Consider the following 20,244-nt stretch of genomic DNA (forward strand, 5'->3'; position numbering starts at 1 on the left):
AAGAAATGTGACCATTTTGAATTGACTTTACACAGAGCTATAAATTTTTTTTTTTAATTTTGGGGAGGTGACTAATTTGATTATCTATAAGTGATAAATACTAAGACATACTTTCTTAATATTACATTAATAGTCAAAAACTTTGAATAGCTTTCTATTCTCTATAGGGTAAAGACAAAATCCTTGTTTCCTGGTATTTAAAGCCATTGTAAACATTCATTATCAGTATAAACCTTCAATATCGCTAGCTTCTTCAAAGTCCCCCAAATACATTATACTCTTTTTCTTCTCCAAGCCTTTGCTCATGCTATTTATTTCTACTAGAGAACTTCCTCTCTTCTTTGCCTATCTAGGTTCTAGTTATCTTCCAGGCCTTGTTTAAGTCCATAAAGCATGTTCCAAAATAAACTAGAAACAATTTTTACAAGAATTAGCTCAAATATGGGTAAACATGTATATTTCTGTGTTAGCATATATATAGAGCATACAAAGTTAAAATAGTGCACTTCTAAAAAGTCACATGCTAGAAAACAATGTATCTCATTGAAGTTCTAATCTTTTCCTTCAATACATTGCTACTAGAAACTTGTACTTAAGCTTCAATACGGAGTAAGTCTGGGATCGATTTTGCCAGTGTGAATTGCTTCTCAGTGATTTCTTAAAATTGTTTTCTATAAATTATAAAAATTAAACTTAAGAAAAAATTGAAAACAATGAAAAGTGGAAGGAAAAAAGGGTAGGTGTACCCATTTCACCACCCAAACATATCTGCTATTTACAGTTCAGTGCATTTCTTCTCCAACTGCTTTCTCCTAACTTCTTTTGAAAAAGTTGAAAGCTACAGAAAAGTTGAAAGAATATACAACGTACACCCATATGCCATTCACCTATTTTAACCAACCGTTCCCATTTTGCCAAGTTTCTTTTCACTCTCTCTCTTTTTTTGATTGAACCATTTTAAACTAAGTTGCAGGCATAGCCTCTAAGTACATTAGCACCTATTTCTCCAGAATAAGGAATAACTCTTACATAAACCAATGCCATTGTCACACTAAAACTTTTAAAAGACATTACTTATAAATTATCTCATATATAGTTCATATTTAAATTTCACCAATTGTCCCCAAAATGATTTTTATAAATGTTTTTTCCAGTTCAGATCCAATTAAGATTCAAGCACTGCATTGTCTCTTTTAATCCAGAACAGTCCTCCCTCCATCTTTTCCATTTTTCATGATATTGACTTTTTGAAGGGGCCAGGCCACTTGTCTTAGATAATGTAACCATAGAATTTTGACTGATTGTCTTTCCCAACGTTCCTATACTTAGGTTTTTGTGTTTTCATATTGTTGGGATAAAAGTATATGCACCATTTGGTATCCTATCTCTTTTTTTTGGCTGGAGTTTTTAATAAAACTTTTCATTTAATATAATTATATCTTTATCATTTTGCATATTATTGGTTCTTTGTAAACACAACTTGCAGTGGCTGCAAATATTCCACTGAATGCATAGACTACTTAACCATTCCTCTATAAAGTGAATATTCAAATTGATTACAATTTTTTTTGCTATTTTTAATAATACCACAGTGAAAATCATGGAACATGAGTGATGAGGCACCCCACGCTCATCCAAAGGTTAGGCCTCATGTACTTTTTAAACCATGTTGTTAAAAAGTGGTCATGGGGCTTCCCTGGTGGCGCAGTGGTTAAGAATCTGCCTGCCAATGCAGGGGACACGGGTTCGAGCCCTGGTCTGGGAAGATCCCACATGCCACGGAGCGACTAAGCCCGTGAGCCACAACTACTGAGCCTGCGCGTCTGGAGCCTGTGCTCCGCAACGGGAGAGGTCGCGACGGTGAGTGGTCCCCGCTCGCCGCAACTGGAGAAAGCCCTCGCACAGAAACGAAGACCCAACACAGCCAAAAATAAATATAAATTAAAAAAAAAAAAAAAAAAAGTGGCATGGTAGTGACACCTACTTGGCAAAGTTGGCCAGGTTCTGGATGACCTTGGCAATTAGAGTTAGAGTCCGAGATGTGCGGTCATCAGGATATTCCTGCATGAGGTTGAAGAGACTGGGAGACATGATGGCCGGGCACAGAAAACGGAGAAACAACGAGGCACTGATGAGCCGCTCACTGATGTCTTGCTTGCTGCGGTTCAGGCACTGCTGCTTCCAGGATGCAAACACTTCTTTCAACTCACGAGGGAAAACACTGGGGAAGGAAGAAGGACCAAATATAAAAGTACCATAACCCAAGAAAGCACAGGTGATCCCACTCTGGCCCAACAGAGCCAGGTTATGAGGATGGCCTAATAGAGAGAGCTTCTGTCTGATTCATGCCTGAGAAGTGGTGGAAAATTCATAGACATCCAGATGGAGAACAGAAACCCAAAGCTACAAAACTCAGGAATTAGTGTAAACTTAGTTTTGCAAAGTGGGAAAATGGCATGAGGCTCCTGACTAAACCATTTGGTTTACTACAGTTCATCATAACCTCTCTAAAGACTGTTCATCAAAAGCTTCCAAAATCTCACCAATTGCTGGGGTTACAATAATGATCAAAAATCATTAACACATTTGTTTGACACTAGTAAACATGTTTAAAAGTCCTTAAAATACTTTTGGTATTCGAGGATGTGGTGCTAATATTCTGGGGAAACATTATATTTAGGTGGATAGTTCAGAGCAACTTCTGCTTACAAGAGAGGTTTAGATTTTAGACAAAACTGTATTAGGGAAACTTTCAATTTTTCCCATAAGTCCTTCCTTTGGTTGGGAAATAACAGTTAACACTGTGATAACTCATATCGAAAAACTGAAGTTCCAATAGCAGGGAATGAAGCACCGACAGCAGCTCACCAGTAAGAGTTGATGATCTTGCAGAAAGCCAGCTCACAGCACATTTTCAGGTTGCTCTGATGGTCTATCAGTTCACTAGATGAACATTTGCTGGGATCCACTTCACAGTTTTCATCTGACTCATACAAAGCTTTGATGAACTCCCCTATTTCAAGAGAGAAGATGACAGACAGTATAACTATAAATAGTGTCTTCCTGAAGAGAATAAAAGAATGTAGGATTTCTGTACCAAAATGTGTAATGGGGAATTCGTTCTGATTCCTGACATGGAGGGCACAAAACACTGTTCACGAAGGGTTACTGCTTTGGAACCCAAGAGATACCACCTCCTATACGTTATGTTTATTTTCCTTACTCTGGAAGTGGAAAAACAGCACTCATTAACATCATCATCATGGTATTTAAAAAAGAATAATGAAACTACTTTAAAAAATGCTACAACTTTAAATCTTTTATCTAAAACCACAAATATATTAGCAGGAACTCATTACTTATTCTTATTATAAGGCCTCTTTACCTTATGAATAATGTTGTTACTATTTTAGAAGAATAAATAACCCAAGTCTGAATGATTAGCCTACCTATGCTTTTAACTGCTAATACTGGTGCCAAACACATATTCAAGTAAGGGTCTCTAGGCCTACCTCTCCTAATGGGGATAGTCATTCAACATAGCACATAGCAGAGCATCTCTTTATATAATCTGGATGTTTTTCCAAATAAATTTAGCTTAGATGCCCTGTTCATATATCTTAGCCTCTATAGAGATATGCCCAGTATTTCCTGAAAGAGCAAATCCTTACCTTACCTGTTTATCCTCCACCATGCACTATACCTTATATTTGTTCTGTTCTATGTTTCACACTGTTTTGTGCTTATTTGTTCCCACGCCTGTCTCATCTTTAGGATGAATACCATTGAAGGTCAGGGACTGGGTTCTATTCATGTTCAAATCCCAAGCCTATTAAATAGCTTCCAAAGCATTGCAGGGGCTCAATAAATATTTGTTAGAGATGGTAGTATGTTTTTATTTTTTGTTTTTTATAGGTCTTTATGACAGAGGAGTAGAACTTTCACAGCTCCTTTTAAATCTGCTTATATTAATTGAAGTTCAGGCTAGTTATTAATAGACTTCATGAAAGTGAACAGTAATTCCTATAAAAAATTAAGTGGCAGCAGCAATATCAAAGAGCATTTTCTATCAAAATGGTTAGTACTAAGATAAATGAAAGATTTAAAAAATAGCTGTGATAGAGGATGGGAAGTGATTATTTGGAAGAACAATGCTTGGAGAACAGGAATCTAAGTGATGCACAGAAAAGAAAGTGGTGCAGAGAAAAAGTGAAGGCTTTGGAGCCAGAAAGATCTAGGGTCAAATCCTGGACCCATCACTTAACCAACTGTGGGGCCATGAGAAGTCACTTAACTAGTCTGAGTTTTGGGTGCTTTATTTGGAAAACAGCATTAATCACTCCAACCCTCCAGAGCTATGGTGAGGATCTGAAAATAGTGCATGAAAAGAAAAGTGTCTGATACAGTGCCTGGTACTTAGTAGGGGCTCCTTATAATAAGTATTGTTATGTACAAACTTCGTAATTTTAAAATAACTTTTCATAGAGTGAAATAATCAAAATTGGTAAAAGGCTTTTAAAAATGTTTACCAACTCTCACAGGATTTCTACTGAACATGTTCTCAACATCACCTATGCTATGTGCTCCCACACAATTTACCTCATTTAAAGAGTACCTGAATTTAAAAATAAGTCATCAATGTCAAATACTTCATGTAAAAATCAATCCACCTCTAAATTTATATCATTAATATTCAGCTTAGTGAGTTATACCTATTCCAGGAGATAATAACTAATATTAATAAATAACTTGTGAATTTTGAGAGTATTTTTCTTTTATTCTTCAAGAAAAGAACCAAATAAATAACTCAAGGGTCCAGAAGTAAATTAACTATCTAAAGTTTTTTCTCTTTACCCGATTATGATATATTTAAAATCCTCCAAACTTGAGAAAATTTTTTTCACTTTTGAAACTGTAACCTGGGACTTCCCTGGTGGCACAGTGGTTAAGAATCCGCCTGCCAATGCAGGGGACACAGGTTCGATCCCTGGTCCGGGAAGATCCCACAGGCAGCGGAGCAACTAAGCCCGTGCGCCACAACTACTGAGCCTACGCTCTAGAGCCTGCGAGCCACAACTACTGAAGCCCGAGCGCCTAGAGCCCATGCTTTGCAACAAGAGAAGCCACCGCAACGAGAAGCCCGCGCACAGCAATGAAGAGTAGCCCCCACCCCCCACTCGCCGCAACTAGAGAAAGCCCGCGTGCAGCAATGAAGACCCAACGCAGCCAAAAATAAATAAATTTAAAAAAAAAAGACAGGAACTGTAACCTATGTCTGATAGTGTGGAAAGTACCACATTGAAAGGTGAACTTTTTTGGATCTGCACCTAGAAGCTGTTTAGCTGATCAGAAATTACTGAGACAGATTTAATGATCCCTTCATGTCTGCTCTCTTGCCTTTGAAAAAAAAACATCAAGGACAAAGAGGATGGGTGTTCAATATGTTGTTTAAATTTGAGTTTGTGCCTAGAATGTTCTATGGTGTGTTTCATTAACTCATTATTATCTAGCATCCAAATTTCATGTATAGAAATAAGCCACTAGGTATGGATATATTATTGCTAAAAGGAAATTTGCCTCTGCCACCCATGGTGGAAATTAGGCCTTTTTAGAGACTTTTCTATAGGCCACAGAAGATGGTGTTTCCTGTTGATCAGATGCATGAACATGCAAACTGATTTCAATTAGAAAGGCAAAAGGGGTTAACAGATGAAAGACTTAATTTAAGTCAAACTAAGGCGGAGTCTGTAAACAGTAATGCTTTTACTCAAGATAAATGAAGACTGGCTAAAAGGCAGGTAGATATTGTTTAATATGACTGGCAACTTTTAACTCAATTTTCTCTGAGAATTCTTCAGGTAGTCTGCAAATAACATCTATTTTTTTTGTCCAAACTGTACGAAATACAACAAAACTTTAATTATTCAGAGTGCTCAGCTGTACTTATTAATTTGATTTTTTGGTTTACTGAGACTTCACTGTGAAGCCTTTTTATTTAAAACTTCTCACAGGGGCTTCCCTGGTGGCAAAGTGGTTAAGAATCCGCCTGCCAATGCAGGGGACACGGGTTTGAGCCCTGGCCCGGGAAAATCCCACATGCAGCGGAGCAACTAAGCCCGTGCGCCACAACTACTGAGCCTGCGCTCTAGAGCCTCCAAGCCACAACTACTGAGCCCTCATGCCACAACTACTGAAGCCTGCGTGCCTAGAGCCCGTGCTCTGCAACAAGAGAAGCCACCGCAATGAGAAGCCCGCGCACCGCAATGAAGACCCAGTGCAGCCAAAAATAAATAAATAAAATAAATTTATATATATAAAAAAAAGGCTAACTAGAAATATGGGGAGTTAGATGGGGAGAAGACAGTAGAATCTCTTTCCTGAAGAAGCTTACCAATTAATTTTGTTTGTGCTCTTGGAAGCAGTAGCCATTTTCAACACCCTGGTCCTTGCTTTTGGGTTACAAATATAATAGAGATCTTTGTGGGGTTACTTGAATTTCTTCCCCTGCTCACTGAATCAATTTTCAGGTCTCATTGAGCCAATCAGCTATTTAATTATTAACTGTTCTAGGACAGTTAATAATTAACTGTAATGATTAACAAAGGACTTGTCTCTCCTTTTCACTTCAGGAATTATTTCATTTGGGAAGCCTATTTAGCACACTGATGGTAGAATATGAATATCTGATTTTTAAGAAGTAGATGGTCAACAAATATCTACACCTTTATCTCCCCAGAACAGAGAATACTGTTTGAGATGCGTCATCATTGCTTTTTATAAGGCAGTGCAAATCATTAAAGCAAACCATGATATGTAATTTATGATATGACTGTATAAGCTTTTTATGTAAAACTCTGATTCTGTACCTTTCCTAATGTCAATGAAAATCCATTTTCACTAGTCTTGTTTTAAATTCCTATTAGATCTTAAACTAAAGCACATGACTTGAGAAAAGAAAAAAATATGAAGATAGGAAGCAGGAGAAGAAAAAATTTACTTCTCCAAGGTAGGAATTAACTGCTACTACAGTGAGTCCAGCATAGGTAAACACAACGGTTCTGTTTCTTGAGCAGTCATTCACTTTTTAGCCTGTGCAACCTGGCTCCTGTGCTCCTGAGAGCAGTCCCAGCCATCACTAGTCATCAAAATGCACTAGCCATGTTTTCTTTTTAATCTTTACTTTCCCCAATCTCTGACTCTATTGATACTTTTTTCCTCTTGGTGTCTAAGACAGTATTTTCCTGATTTTCTTTCTTTTTTTTGCATGTGTGCATGCATGCTTCCTCTCTCTTTGACCACTTCTCTGATTCCTCTGTTTCCTTCTACACCATAAACCAGGTGCATTGTTAGATCTGTCTTTGGCCTTATTCTCTTCCTGCTCCTGTAATCTTGTAGTTTCATTGATTCCCTCCACATGGGTAACTTAGTCCTAAATTTTCACCAGCCAGCTAGACAGATGTCTTGGGATTTCCTACCTAGAACCTCTGGGATTTCCTACTTGAACTTCAAGTTGAATACATGTGAAGTGAAAATATCATTTCTCATTCTTTCAAGCCTACTACTTTTATGTTCTCTTTCTGTTAAGAATCTCATCATCCTTCTTGTCACTCACGAAGGCCCCAAATTAACTGTAATATTTGATCTCCTCCTCCACCAAGCCGTGCCCCATTCCCACAAACTGAAAAGTTGCCAAGTCCTATTAGCTCAACTTCTTTAATATTTCTTAGATCCAACTTTTCTCTTACTCTTGGCGATTACCTCATTCAGAGTCTTGTTATTTCTTGCCTTCCTTATTATAATGGCTTCTTAACTGGTCTCTGCATTCAGTTGCTTTCTTCACCAACCCATTTAAATCACTCTGTTAAACTGATTCTATTAAAAACACCCTGCTCAAAACTTCCAGTCATTCACCAACGATTACTGTAAAATCTACACTCCTCAGCCAGGCAGTCAAGGCCCTCAACTAATTGGTTCTAATTATTTGTCTAATCATTTTTGTTGTTGTTGACTTGTCTTTTTCACTTTAGTTTCCAGCTAATTGGCTATATTCCAAACATGCCTGGTTCTCTGGTACCTCGATGCCTTTTTGTTCATGAGGTTCTTTCCCCTATGCTAACCCCTGCCATTTCCCTTGTCCAATCTCTGCTTTTACAAACCTTGCTAAACTTCAAGCTACACACACATCATAAATGTCACAAGGGAAATTTTATAATTCCATCAGGTATAATCAATTTCTTTAATTATTTGAAAAGGCACAGGATTCTCTTTCTCTTTTTGGTTACAGGGATATCCTTATCTTTCTTATCTATTTATATTGTAAGCTCCATAATGGCAAACATTTATCCATTCATTCATACCTTATTTTCTATTCTTGATAGTCTCATGTGACTGCTGAGCACTTGAAATTTGGCTAGTGCAAACTGAACATGTAATAAATATAAAATGCACACAATTTCAAGAGTTAGAATGAAAAAAGTAAAATACTTCATTAATAATTCTTATATTGATAACGTATTAAATAATATTTGGATATAATGGGTTAAATAAAATGTTATCAAAATTAAATTTACCTGTTTCTCTTTACCGTTTTTATACTGTGACTACTAGAAAATTTAAATTACTCACATGTGACTCACATTATGTTTCTTTAGGATGGTGCTGCTCTACATTCTGTGTGAAGTACTGGGGATATGGGGATAAAAAAAATGACACTCTTCTTCAAGGAACTCATGTCTGCTTTATCAGAATGTATATCAAAGTGCCGAGCACAGTGTCTTACTCTAGTGGTTAACACCTGAATGTCACGACCAAATATGGAGCTGCAAGTGGGTGGTCTAGTCATTAAGAACTACTGATTGGACAAAAATTAGTTGTGAAAAATTCTGTAGGTCTGGAAGGCAGAAATTGGGAGTTGTGGGAATTGGCAGGAGTTTCTCCATTTTAGATGCATAATGCTAACACTTTCAAGACTTAGGATTTATATCATGATATAAATACCCAACACTTTGGGGGAAACAGGTCAACTAGAAATGACATCTCATTACTAACATTACTGTGTATCTCAGAATCTCAGGGACTTGAGGGCATGGGGGTAGCTGCCTATGCTGATGAGGTTTCTCTTACGGTACATAGTGTAAGAAATCAATCTGCTGTCCCCTGCTGAGTACTGCAGAGACTTCTTACAGCTGAAACTCCAACTTTAACACTTTAATCAGCTAGAACCAGATAACATGCAGAATTTGAGTTCTATTTGGTTGTTTCATGAGGGTCTAAAAATCAAAAGGGAAAGAAAAGAAAACAGATGTTTTTCTTCTCCATACCCAATGCATCATGAAGATACTGTTGTCCCACCAACTTGAGGTATTCCTCAATGGATTTGGTGGCAATGGTGTTCTCTCTGAAGATCAAGACATCATGCTCTCCACAACGATCCACCTCAGACATCACCAAGTCGGTCAGAAAATCCTGGTAGAATAATGTTCAGTCAGGCAGAAAGCAACTGAATAAATAACATACATTAGGAGAGACTGATGAAATATCAAACATCCTGGGAACGCTGCTTTAAAACTAAAGCTACCAGATTCATTTGAAAGAAAAAAGTCAGTCAGGATAAAATTTTAGGTGTCACCAATCCTAAGTTAAAAATTCCTTCAAAGGTTTTTCATCACACTTTTGATATAGACTGTAATTCTGAATGTGGCCTGCAAGTCTCTATATTTTCTGGTTTCTATCTTCCCAGCCTCATCTCATACCATTCTCTCTGTATTGTGCTCTAGTCTCAAGGGCCTTTTTTTTTTGTAGGTCCTTGAATACATCAAGCCCTTTCTAACACACAATGTTGTCTATTCACCACAGAGCTTTCTGCAAATGCTGTTCTCAGTTCTGCTTCACTCCCACCCTTGCTCTGCCCTCACTGCTATGGAGTTAATTCCTCAGAGCCTTTGGATTTTAGTTTGCACATCTTTCCTCAGTGAAGCCTTATCTTACCAACACTGCCCCTGAACTCCATTAGTCAGGACCCCTTAATCCACATTCTCACAGCACCATATAACTTTTTAAAAATCTGCACTTTTCACAGTAATCACACATTTCTGTAATTATTTGATTAACATCTGTCTTCCCCAGAAGACTGTGAGTCCCATGAGACCAAAGACAGTGTCTATTTTTATTCACCTCTATATTTCCAGCATTTAACAGCTTCTGACACATATTAGGCATTCAATATATAATGGTTACAAACTGGTCCATAGTATCAACATGAAATTTCTTGAACTAACCATCTGAATTCATTTTCTAGGCTGATTATATTTGTATGTATGTATGTATCCCCATCCATCCATCCATCCATCCATCCATCCATCCATCCATCCATCCATAGCAAAGGAAGGCATAAGGAGAAATAAAGCCCTTAAGAAATAACTGCTTCATTTCTCAACAGTCTTAAGGAACTTGATTTAAAGTTCATTGTTTACTGTTGTTCAATTTGAAATGTGATAACATCCTGTATTTTGAAAGTTATATATTCACTGGATATTTCAAAGTCTCCAAAATCAAAAACAGAGGGAATATGCTGATTTACTTTTATTTTAAAATTAAGCATTTTAAACATGAATGGGATTTATTCCAGGGTAGATCAACACTGTAAAAGAGTTGTAGACTTAGGAGTCACTACTAAAACTCTTGTGCTAAGGGTCAGGAAGAAACTTGGGGCTGATGGTAACATTCTGTATCTTAATTGCTGTGGTTTCCATGGGTGCATAATCTGTCAAAACTCACTGAATTTTTCACTTTAAATGGGTATAGTTTATGATATGTAAATTGTACCTCAATAAAGCTGTTTAAAAATCCTACATATATCCTTGAACCCTGAGCAAATGAAGAACAGAAAGAATATATCCATACAATTTCAAAGATGAGACTCAAAATTTCAATGACACCTTTTTTAACACCAGAAAGCTCAAAATTATTATTAGTAAATTCAAACACCAAAATGATAATCAGTAGGAGGGCAGTTAAATAAGGGACTAAATATTGAATATTTGATATATTCTGATTTGTATCAAGAAATTTTAAAAACGCTTTATTTTATTGTTCAGTTCTACATAAATTATTCTAGCTGTGAACTCCTCTAGATCTAAAATACAATTTTACCATGACCAATTTGCATATAATATAATGGAGACTTAGCCTAGTTAAGTGAATATGCCTCACAGAGGTGATAATTACCACAGTTCAGGCTGATCAAAGACTCTATCAATTGTTACATCTGAAACTAACACATTGTAAATCAACTATACTCCAATAAAAATTTTTAAAAAAAGACCCTATCATTTGTTTAGTGTTCTTTATACAATTAGTATATTTCTCTCTATCTTCCTGAACTTTTACTTCTATCCAGCATGAATTGACATAAGGTTATCATGAGACAGCTAACAATTAAATAACATCCCTTGGTATTTTAATTCCAAATTTAGATGTTAATCTCATGAAGACTCTTGGTAATGACCAGCATGCTTCTGGAATACCTCATTCTGTGACTAGGGGGGTACAGTCATGAGTCAATCTTAATTTAAAATATAGTGAGGAATAAAACCATCATACAACACACTCCAGAACTAAAGATAAATAATCCTGAACATATTGAGAGAGTATCCACCAATCCTACCATTTATTTTGTCAGACAATAAAGAGCTAGCTGCAGTATCTCTATTTCATGCAAATAAACTTTAAATAAATACTTGTTAGTCTCCATTTTACTGCTTCACTTTTATAATCTCCATCTTTTCTGGATCTAAGAACCACTAATAGGTTTCGTTCCTAATTCTCTTTTTTTTTTTTTTTGACCATTAGCAAAGCATATTTCTCTAATTTGAATCTCCACAGTAAACATGTGCTTGTTTCTTCATAAAAGGTAGGGAGGAGATTTTGGGTAATGCAACCCACCTTTTCCACTTACCTTGGCTCTGCCAGTACTTTGAAGAATGTGCACTAAGGCACAGGCCAACTCTTCCTTATTTCTCACACTAATTACTGGTTCAAGAACAGAACACAACATGGTGTAGTTGCTGGTGACAAATTCTGCAAACTCTTTGTATTGCTCCATAGGCAGAATGGTGATAGTTTGGAAACGTGATTTAATCCGAATAGAAGGTCCTCCTGTCTTTCCTTTGTTGGGTGTAGGTGTACTCACTGGGTACCACTTTTCTACAAATTGGCGACCAGTCACACTGGCAGTGGGGATATTGACTAGCCCTACATAATTATTCTTGTCTTTTTTTTTCTTTTTTTCCACATCTTTATAAATGTGAACTGTGATGCTATGAAGAGGTGGAAGGCTGTAGAACTCAAAATGTTCACCCCAGAAAATATTGTCTGCTTTGGTCTTGCTGGTTGTACGAGCAAAGAGGGTATCATCAAGGCACAGTTCACAGAAATATTTCTTTTTAGGGGCAAGGTCCTTGGCTTCAATAATCCATAAACGGAGAACGTTTTCAGCTCGTCTGCAATTGTCCTATAAAGAAGTAACAAAGTTGTGTTTGAGAGTTGAAATCCCAGAAAGACAACATTTTCCTCTTAAAGTAGGTGATGCTATGTACTTCATTAAGGGCAGTCAAAAAATAATGAAGGGGATTGCAAGCTCTCAGAGAGCCACATACATTCTATTTTACTTGGGTTAAAAAATATCATCCTGTAAGTTTTCATATAGCCAGTCTTGTGGCAACTGAATTAGCTTTCTGCAAATAAAATAGAGATAAGTAATTAAGAAACTTGTGTTCTAGTCCCATTTCTGTCTTGTACTAGCTTCTCACTTGGTCAAGTGACTTAACTTCTCTGAGTCCTCTTATCTACGGGTCCCCAACCCCCAGGCCACGGACTGGTACCGGTCTGTGGCCTGTTAGGAACTGGGCTGCACAGCAGGAGGTGAGCCAGCGGGCAAGCGAGTGAAGCTTCCTCTGTATTTACAGCCGCTCCCCATCGCTCACACGACAGCCTGAGCTCCGCCTCCTATCAGCATTATGGTGAGTTGTATAATTATTTCACTATATATTACAATATAATAATAATAGAAATACAGTACACAATAAATGTAATGCACTTGAATCATCCCAAAACCCCCCCGCCCCCCACCGTCCGTGGAAAAATTGTCTTCCATGGGACTGGTCCCTGGTGCCAAAAAGGTTGGGGACTGCTGCTCTTATCCACACTGGTAATATCATGATACTATCTGTAATAAGATTATTTTGAGCATAAAAGGACAAAACGTATATGTGTTTAAAAGTTCTATAAAATTTAAGGTATTATTACTCTATTTACCTGCAATCAACTTACTGCTTATAGAGTTATACATTTTTTGGACATTCAAAGCCACTATTACCTTATTTGGTTGAACTGTCCTGCGAAGGTTTTCCATCCACTTATCCCTCTCTGAAGCGGAGTTACAGCTGAAGCATTTACTTCCACTTAAGTAGGTAACCTTCAACATAAAGATTAGAGATAAGGAAAAGGAAATACAGGGCTTGGGGTCTCTATCTTCCTAGTTGTATCATTTAAGAGTTAGAGATATGCTATGAACCCATATTATACTACATGGTAACCAAAATGATATTTGCTGGTTTTATGATATCTATATGTACATTCACATTCACTTTTTGCTTTGTTATCTAGTTAGCATCTACTAGAATGCAGGTATGAAGACAAAGGCCATTGAGAATTCAGCTCAGGAACCTAAAACTGGCCTACAGTTTAGAAAGAACAAAACTAAAAACCTTTAATTAAACTTAAACCTTTAAAAATTACCTGCAAATAAATATGCTCAATTCTGAGTTAATAAAAATAACTAAAAAGGGAAGAAGGTCTCTAAAACAACTTACTTCTTGGGACTGCCTTCATTATAATGTTACAGAAGGCTACTACGTGAAACTGAAAAGAGTTACCAGTATTGAATTACTTTGGAACCGATTTCTCTTCTACTAGGCAACCAGTCTGATTGCCAATCATTTAATTAGGTTAGCCTGACGATTATTATCAATGTCCTTTAAAAATGAAGCATGTTGTCTCTATGCCTAGAACCTAACACCTGGCTGGGCATACAATCCGTTGAACTGAGCTCTACAAATATGGCAAAGTTCAAGTGACTTTTATACAAAAGAACACCAATAAATGACCTGTCCAAATTGCTAAAGTGGTACATATTAACTCAATCTCAGATTATAACCTAGTGAATCAGATCAGATGTTACATTCTGTCTAATATGGTAGCTATTAACCACACGTGGCTAGCGAGCACCTGAAATACTAGTCCAAACTGAGATGTGCTGTAAGTGTACAATATACACCAGATTTTGAAGATTCAGTTTTTAAAAAAAGAATGTAGAAAGTTTCAGTGATAATTTTTAGTTCCATGTTAGAAGTGGTAACATTTGGGTTTAATAAAATTTAAAATTACACATGTGGCTTGCACTGTATTTCTGTTGGATAGTGCAGGTCCATAAGAAAAGGTATAAAACATCTTTCAACTTCTACAATATCTAACATAGGACTCATCACTAATAACTTTGTAAGTTTGTGCTCATTAATTAAATCATAACCCTAACAAGTATATGGATGGTTTTGAAATTAAATTTGCAAATGGCCAATTGTGTACATTTACTTTGGGAGGGGGAAATTACCTTATAAAAGGTGATGATGAAATTTTCTGGTGTAGGGCAATTTGTTCACTGAAGAAGTTAGGCACTTGCAATGTGCCAGGGACTGGGCTAAGTGCTGGGGATTACAAAAATAAATAAGACATGGTCCCAGATCTTGAACTGTCCATGTTTTAGTTAGAAAAATTATGGTTTTAGTCAATTTCCTCAAAAGGATCATTAAAATTGGGGGGTTTGGCTTTCAGGAGAAAAATAATAACATATTGTGTGATATCTTTATCAATACTAAAAAATTAAAATACTAACAATAAGTTATTATTAATCTTGTGACCTCTGCTGAGAATGCACTAAGAACCCATTTACTTATTTATTTTTTAAAAATTGGGGTATAGTTGTTTTACAATGTTGTGTTAGTTTCTGCTGTACAGCGAAGTCAATCAGCTATATCTATACATATATCCTCTCTTTTTTGGATTTCCTTCCCATTTAGGTCACCACAGAGCACTGAGTGGAAGAACTCATTTCTTTTGAAAGCAGACAAGCCCAAAAGGAATGAGAAGCCATCATTAATAACTTTAATCACTAACAGAATCAGATTAGCAGATTTCCAATTTTTCCCCTGTAAGTAGGTAATTTTCAGCAACTGAAAACCAGTTAAGATGATCAAATCATCAATACTACAGTAATGCGATCACAAGAATACTGGATAGAAAATCTCTTTGTTGTCTAACTACTCTTCCTTTTTCCTACACTTTTCTACCTCAAAGCAGAAGTCTTGTCCAAGGATGCTGCTATGAAGTGGCTTCACTGATACGGGCTCCCCTCTACCAAGATCCAGACATTCCACTGCACTGCATGGGCTCAGCAGGGATTCATGGGAACGTGACTCTTTTAGTTTAGGCAGCCCACGAGACCTAAAAGTAGAAAAAGATATTTATGGTAGTGTAACCACTTGGCCAACAAGAAAATAAAGGTCAAACGCAATGGAGGCTTAACCAAATGTATAAATGCCTAAGAGGAAAATAAATGAGCAAATTAACAGTTAATCTGTAACAATAATAATAGGACCATATTCATGTGGCACAGATAAACCACATACATATTTGTGTCTGTGTGTACACACTTTCTTTTTTCAACAAAACACAAAAATGTGCTATAATTTTACTAGTCTCAAGGGAGCTTGAAGCTCCGCCACAGACATTGTTTTTATCCTCATTCCTGTGTTGGAGGTGGAGAAATATATATCATCTAAGGTTATCTTACACATTTTTTTTTATGCAAAGGTTTTATCAAAAGACATATCGTTTCTTTTTCTTTTTTTTTTTTTTTCCATGCTATAGCTTTATCCTCTACTATCAGTGACAAAATAGCAGTGACTGAACCCTCATTCTGTTTCCTTTTGCTTTGGCAGAATAAACACGCATACACAAACCCAGATTCAAAGCCAAACTTTTCAGCACAAGATCCTGCTTTTCCAAAGGTCTGATTTCCATCTCTATATGGAATTCTTTTCTGGCAAGCTCTTGGTTCTATCTATGCTTTACTGTACAAATATGAATAAAGAGTAAAATGCCTTGAAGAAACTTCGCACCCTCAAAAGAAATGTTCAAACTAGAAGAACAGACCTTTGTCAACACCGTTCAGGCATTCTGGTTGATTTTGTCCCCTAGTTGTTTAAAAAGGAATGAGGGGAAGCATGACTCTTGTCACTACAGGAGCTAGTACTTCACTGCCTTCCCCTTGGAAGAATCAATGAAGCCAAACAATATAAAACACAATATTCTTGAATCCAGAACTGGGTAGCTATGCAGTTTTACTCAGTAATTATAGTATTTATTGACTGAAACACCCGGAGTTAAATACATATATTTCAAGCAGAAGTACCTAGTAATAGGGATAAAAAGAAATGCCTTGTGGAAAGACATTTGTTTTTGTAAAACACATTAAATAAGCAGCTTCATTAATTTCATTGAAATAACCATGTTAACTTAAAAAGGAACCAAAATACTTAACGTCAGAGTAGCTTTCAGTTAAATTATAAAGTAATGAGATATAGGAAACTAGCACGAAAGGCTGCTCTTACCCTTCTGTTCCCATTCTAACACTGTTTAATCAAACTCCGTACAGTAAAAAACATCTTAAGCAATAGGACCTTAGTCCATTCTTCTTTCCACACACAAAAATGTGTGTTCTAATGTTCAGCAATCTTTTTACGGTCAAAAAGTCAATAATTATATTTACTATTGATAATACAAAGGATGCACAAAAGCCACCTAATGTTTTGTACCTAAAAATATAACAATGTAATGGCTCCACATTTATTTCCTTTTGTTCTACTGGATAAGACAATGACATGTTATATACTGTCAACAGAGCATATCAACTATAAATAACTAAATGCAAAAACAAATTTTAATGTAATTACCATACAACCTTTCCCAATATGCTTCATAGGAAGCCTGGTTGAGGCAACAGGATACTGTAATCTTTTCTAAACACATATGAAACAACAGTTCCAGCCCGTTTTTCCCAGGAGGAGTTGCTTGTAGGGGAAAAGGCTATCCTGCTCTGGGAGTGAGCCTCTCAACAGGGAAGATGAAGGCATATTTAAAATAGGAGGTACAAAATAAGGCTTACTTTTATGTTTTAAATTCTTTAGGAAAATATTCTAAAACATAAATTAATTTTATCTCAAACCAAATAAATGTCTACCTACATGAAGCAACTGTACAGCCATCTTGCAGTGCACCCCCAAATCATAGCGGTGCCACATGTCACGGTACAGCAAATCACTTTCTGAACTACATCTCAGAAAACAACTCTTTAGGAGACAAGAACCAATAGAAGATGGTTTCCCCTGCTGCCTTCGGTTACTGATAACATCTCTGGATAAATGTTTTCCAGGTGTAATTTCAAGTCTTCAGTAGAAGCAGAACAGAAACACATATAACAGAACATGAAGTCATCTTCCGAATAGGCTGCAGGACAGGTAATATTCTTCTCTTCCTCAGGCTGCATCCAGCCCCGCAGGTAACACAAACAAGGTTCCTGGGCTCTAGGCTGGGCCTGTTGCCATGGTGCTACACCTATAAGGAAATTAGAGCCAAAGGCAGCTGGGAGAAGCTGCAGCTTGAAGGACTCAAGGAGCATGCTCTGCAAATGTGACCATTTTAAGACAGAAAGGAAGGAATGGCGAGGCCCCACCCACTTCCATGAACAATTTCGGAGTCAAAAGCTGTGGGAAAAAAACTGAGGCAACTCTGGGGGTGGAGGAGAATCTCTTAACTCTGCTAGAGAACGAAGCTGCGAAGCTTTAGATGTTTGCTAGATGATCCCCAGCCCGCTACTAAAAGGTATTTGCCACATCCCACCTTGCAAGTACAATCTTTCTCTCACATCCGTTTTATTTCCTTTGCAGTGCTTACCCTAGTTTAATGTTTCTAGGTATTACTTTCATTAACTTATCTGAGTTACATTTTTTTTTCTTTCAGAAAGAGTTGGATAATTTTCCTTATTCACTGTATTTCCAGTGCTGAACAAATGTCATTTTGATACTCAGGTTTAACTTCCAAATACAGCCATAAACAGATATCATAACCAAGCCACCTGGAATTAGAATTCAAAATTCTTCCTGGTTATGGAAATTTCAGCTGTTAATATATATAGTTCAGGGTCTCCTGTTGTTCAGCATTTATGTGTTTGTGTGTATGTACACACCGATGCCCATGAACTGAACACCAAAGTTGCTAATATGTTCAACATTGCTAATGAACAAATAAGCAAGCCCTTCCTGTATTGGGAAGAAAGTGACTTGGAGAAGACAGAAGTAATTCCCAGAGAAGCAGGATTACAGTAAACAGGAAGATTAAGCAGCCTGGGAGTGGCAGCGGTGGGGAGGCATAATCTGTGCAAATATTTCTATATAATAGCATTAGTAAGCCCAAGTCCTCTCTAATCATGTTTACCTCCTCCTGTACCTTCCTATGAGTTGATTTTTCTTAGGTCTACTAATCAGAGTTTTAGCAGTTCTGTATGGCACTACAGTTTACTTCTCTAATGGAAAGCAGAAGGTGGATTTATAGAGAGAAAAATAGGAGTTTAAAACGATGTTTCCCAGTCCAATCTGACAATGGCCATCAAGGAACCTAACCTCAAAAGTGGACGTTGTGAATCCCTTGACTACTGGTTCTCTTCCCGATCCCTGCATCCCTACTCCCCAACCCCCACCATCCCAAACACCATGTAATAATTCAGGGCTCAATGTGATAGGTAAGGGTTAAAAATCTAATTGCTTTGCTGATGAAGATTACCTGCTGCTCTGACCTATTTAAGAGAGAAACTACAAGGCAGGAATAGCTTTCTATTACCCACTACAGTGAATTAATATTATATTGCTTTAACCCACATCACTATCTGAAATCAATCTTAAAAGACAAAAGTGAAGGGGTTGGGGGTGAGGAGCCAACACACACACCACTGGATTCACTGAAGAAAAAAAGGGAGTCAAAGAACTCTGAGTAAGAGCAATGTTAAGTAAAACAGCTGGATTTTTCCCAGCTCAACCATCCAATTTTTTAAAAAGCATACTTCCCCCAAAGCACCAGTGGTGCTTGGATGTGCTAGCTCAATCTGGCACATTTTTACAGATTCAGTTACAAATGTGGGAAACTTTTAATTAAAAATATAACTGAAAAAAATGCTTATTGCCACACAAAATCCTGTACTCCAGTGCAGGTGAATTTCTGCTTGGCATGGCAGTTATGATTCTAGACTGCTTTGCTGAGTTCTTGGAAAGACAGCTCAGCCATAAACTGAGTACAGCAATATATGTTTGTATTCACCAGTATGTGTTCCTAAGGCACTTTATCTGGTTTGAAAAATTCCCAGGTAGAAATTAATAAAATTTGGTATCCTAATACTCTACCAATAAACTTACAAAGGGTCTAATCAGTTTTTTAAAAGTTGCATCTGAGCTTTCACTTTGGGAAAAAGGCAGCTTTACTTGCTCCCCAGATTTTACTGTTTTTCAACCTGGTATCTGTGAAACTATCCAACTGATGTTTTCTGTTTGAAAGAGCAGATCCTTTCCTATACTACTGAATATAAACCTTTCCCTACCTGGATTTAAAAAAAAAAAAAGAAAAGAAAGAAAGAAATAAGAGCTCATTCATCAGAGTTCTGCTTGTGTGCTAAAAAAATGTCCCCCCGAGGATCCTGACAGCCCTAGCTGCACTGATTTACCAGCTGCAGTTAAAGCCAGTCCCTACTGCTTATACTACTCACTGGTTTTTATGTTTACTTAAAAAAATATCATACAACCACTCACACAAAAAGCTATTATGGAAACGTAACATATACCGCTGATCTTCCTTCTCTCTGCTCTCAGCCTCTGACAGGATGGTCTAAGGAGCCCAGCTGCTAATGGTAAAGAAGGATGTCTGTCAGTCTGAGTTTTCACTTAAACTCATGGTAAGGAAATTTATCATCACGGTCAAAAATGACATTCAACTTATTTTGGTACATATACATGTATACAGACAATGAAGACAGGCACAGAATGAAGACAAGATTATAAATATTAAAACATGTTCTGAAGGGCA

The 20,244-nt window shown here is 37.0% G+C and overlaps 1 protein-coding gene across 5 annotated transcripts in view; it reads right to left on the minus strand.

Moving 5' to 3' along the window:
- RASAL2 (RAS protein activator like 2) overlaps positions 1–20,244 on the minus strand; it is a 389,073-nt gene that overhangs the window by 20,909 nt on the left and 347,920 nt on the right. For all 5 annotated transcript variants that reach the window (XM_082366722.1, XM_082366723.1, XM_082366726.1 and 2 more), the window contains 6 exons: positions 15,405–15,558; positions 13,376–13,474; positions 11,957–12,511; positions 9,321–9,465; positions 2,869–3,013; positions 1,985–2,221 (listed from right to left, as the gene is read on the minus strand). In XM_082366722.1, the coding sequence (XP_082222848.1) occupies positions 1,985–2,221; positions 2,869–3,013; positions 9,321–9,465; positions 11,957–12,511; positions 13,376–13,474; positions 15,405–15,558 (1,335 nt within the window). The remainder of the gene's footprint in view (positions 1–1,984; positions 2,222–2,868; positions 3,014–9,320; positions 9,466–11,956; positions 12,512–13,375; positions 13,475–15,404; positions 15,559–20,244) is intronic.

The sequence above is a fragment of the Balaenoptera borealis genome (genome assembly GCF_965194805.1).
Source record: "Balaenoptera borealis genome assembly, chromosome: 1".
In the NCBI taxonomy this organism is placed as follows: domain Eukaryota; kingdom Metazoa; phylum Chordata; class Mammalia; order Artiodactyla; family Balaenopteridae; genus Balaenoptera; species Balaenoptera borealis.